General features: G+C 61.4%; 1 protein-coding gene across 2 annotated transcripts in view; it reads left to right on the top strand.

Moving 5' to 3' along the window:
• HBEGF (heparin binding EGF like growth factor) overlaps positions 1-1,178 on the top strand; it is a 22,779-nt gene continuing 21,601 nt past the window's right edge. For both annotated transcript variants that reach the window (XR_003678383.2, XM_024125256.3), the window contains exons 1-2: positions 1-320; positions 512-685. Coding sequence is in view for 1 of the 2 variants with exons in the window: in XM_024125256.3 (XP_023981024.1) it covers positions 275-320; positions 512-685 (220 nt within the window). In the remaining variant the exon portion in view is untranslated. The remainder of the gene's footprint in view (positions 321-511; positions 686-1,178) is intronic.

Below are 1,178 nucleotides of genomic sequence, written 5' to 3'. Positions count from 1 at the left end.
GCTCAGTCTACCGAGAGAGCTGCACGCGGAAGGCAGCTGGCCATCCTGACTGAGGTTTAAGGGCTCGGGAGGACGGACAGACGGAGTGAATACAGAGACGCCCAGCGGCCGCGAGCTGCGCGCAGATCCCAGTCAGGCTTACACCCAGAGGCCGGCAGCAGAACGTGCCCGGCAGGATCTCCTGCGCTCCTCCCGCCCGGCACCCGTGCCAGCGCCTGGTGGCCGCCGCCTCCAAAGTGATTGCTGCCTCGCCGCCTCCGCCGAGTCCGGGACCATGAAGCTGCTGCCGTCGGTGGTGCTGAAGCTCTTTCTGGCTGCAGGTAAGAGGGCTGCCGGGGGTCGGGGGGGATGGGGACGCTCTGCAGGGGACACGGAGGAAGATCGCTGCAGCGCCCCCGGCGCGGGCCACTTGGTGGGGCCCGTGCTCCCTGGCAGGCGGGCGCCGTCAGCGGTACATGGCGACGGGGGTCTGGGCGGGGGGGTCTGAAGCGGCCTCGCCCCTCACCCGCAGTGCTCTCGGCGTTGGTGACCGGCGACAGCCTGGAGCGGCTTCGGAGAGGGCTGGCGGCTGGAACCAGCAATCTGGACTCCCCTACTCAATCTACGGACCAGCTGTTGCCCCCGGGAGGTGGCCGAGGCCGGGAAGTCCTGGACTTGGAAGAGACAGACCTGGACCTTTTCAGAGGTGGGTGTGAGGGATGCCCATCCTCGGACCCCGGTGGACAGTTTAAGAATAAGTGGATCTGGCATTTATGCCGATTGGGCACACCTATGGTTTGGGAGTTTTCATGGAGGACCTCAAGGAAAAGCCGCTTGGCCTGACAAACTCAATGGGGGGTCCTAGAATGTAGATCCTTTTCTTTTTTTTTTTTTTTTTTTTTTTTTTTTAAAGAAGATGTTGGGGGTAGGAGTTTATTAATTAATTTATTTTTGCTGTGTTGGGTCTTCGTTTCTGTGCGAGGGCTTTCTCTAGTTGTGGCAAGCGGGGGCCACTCTTCATCGCAGGTCGCGGGCCTCTCACTATCGCGGCCTCTCTTGTTGCAGAGCACAGACGCCAGACGCGCAGGCTCAGTAGTTGTGGCTCACGGGCCTAGTTGCTCCGCGGCATGTGGGATCCTCCCAGACCAGGGCTCGAACCCGTGTCCCCTGCATTAGCAGGCAGATTCTCAACCACTGCG

Source organism: Physeter macrocephalus, unplaced genomic scaffold (assembly GCF_002837175.3).
Source record: "Physeter macrocephalus isolate SW-GA unplaced genomic scaffold, ASM283717v5 random_228, whole genome shotgun sequence".
NCBI lineage: Eukaryota > Metazoa > Chordata > Mammalia > Artiodactyla > Physeteridae > Physeter > Physeter macrocephalus.
This window is presented reverse-complemented; position numbering and strand designations above follow the sequence as displayed.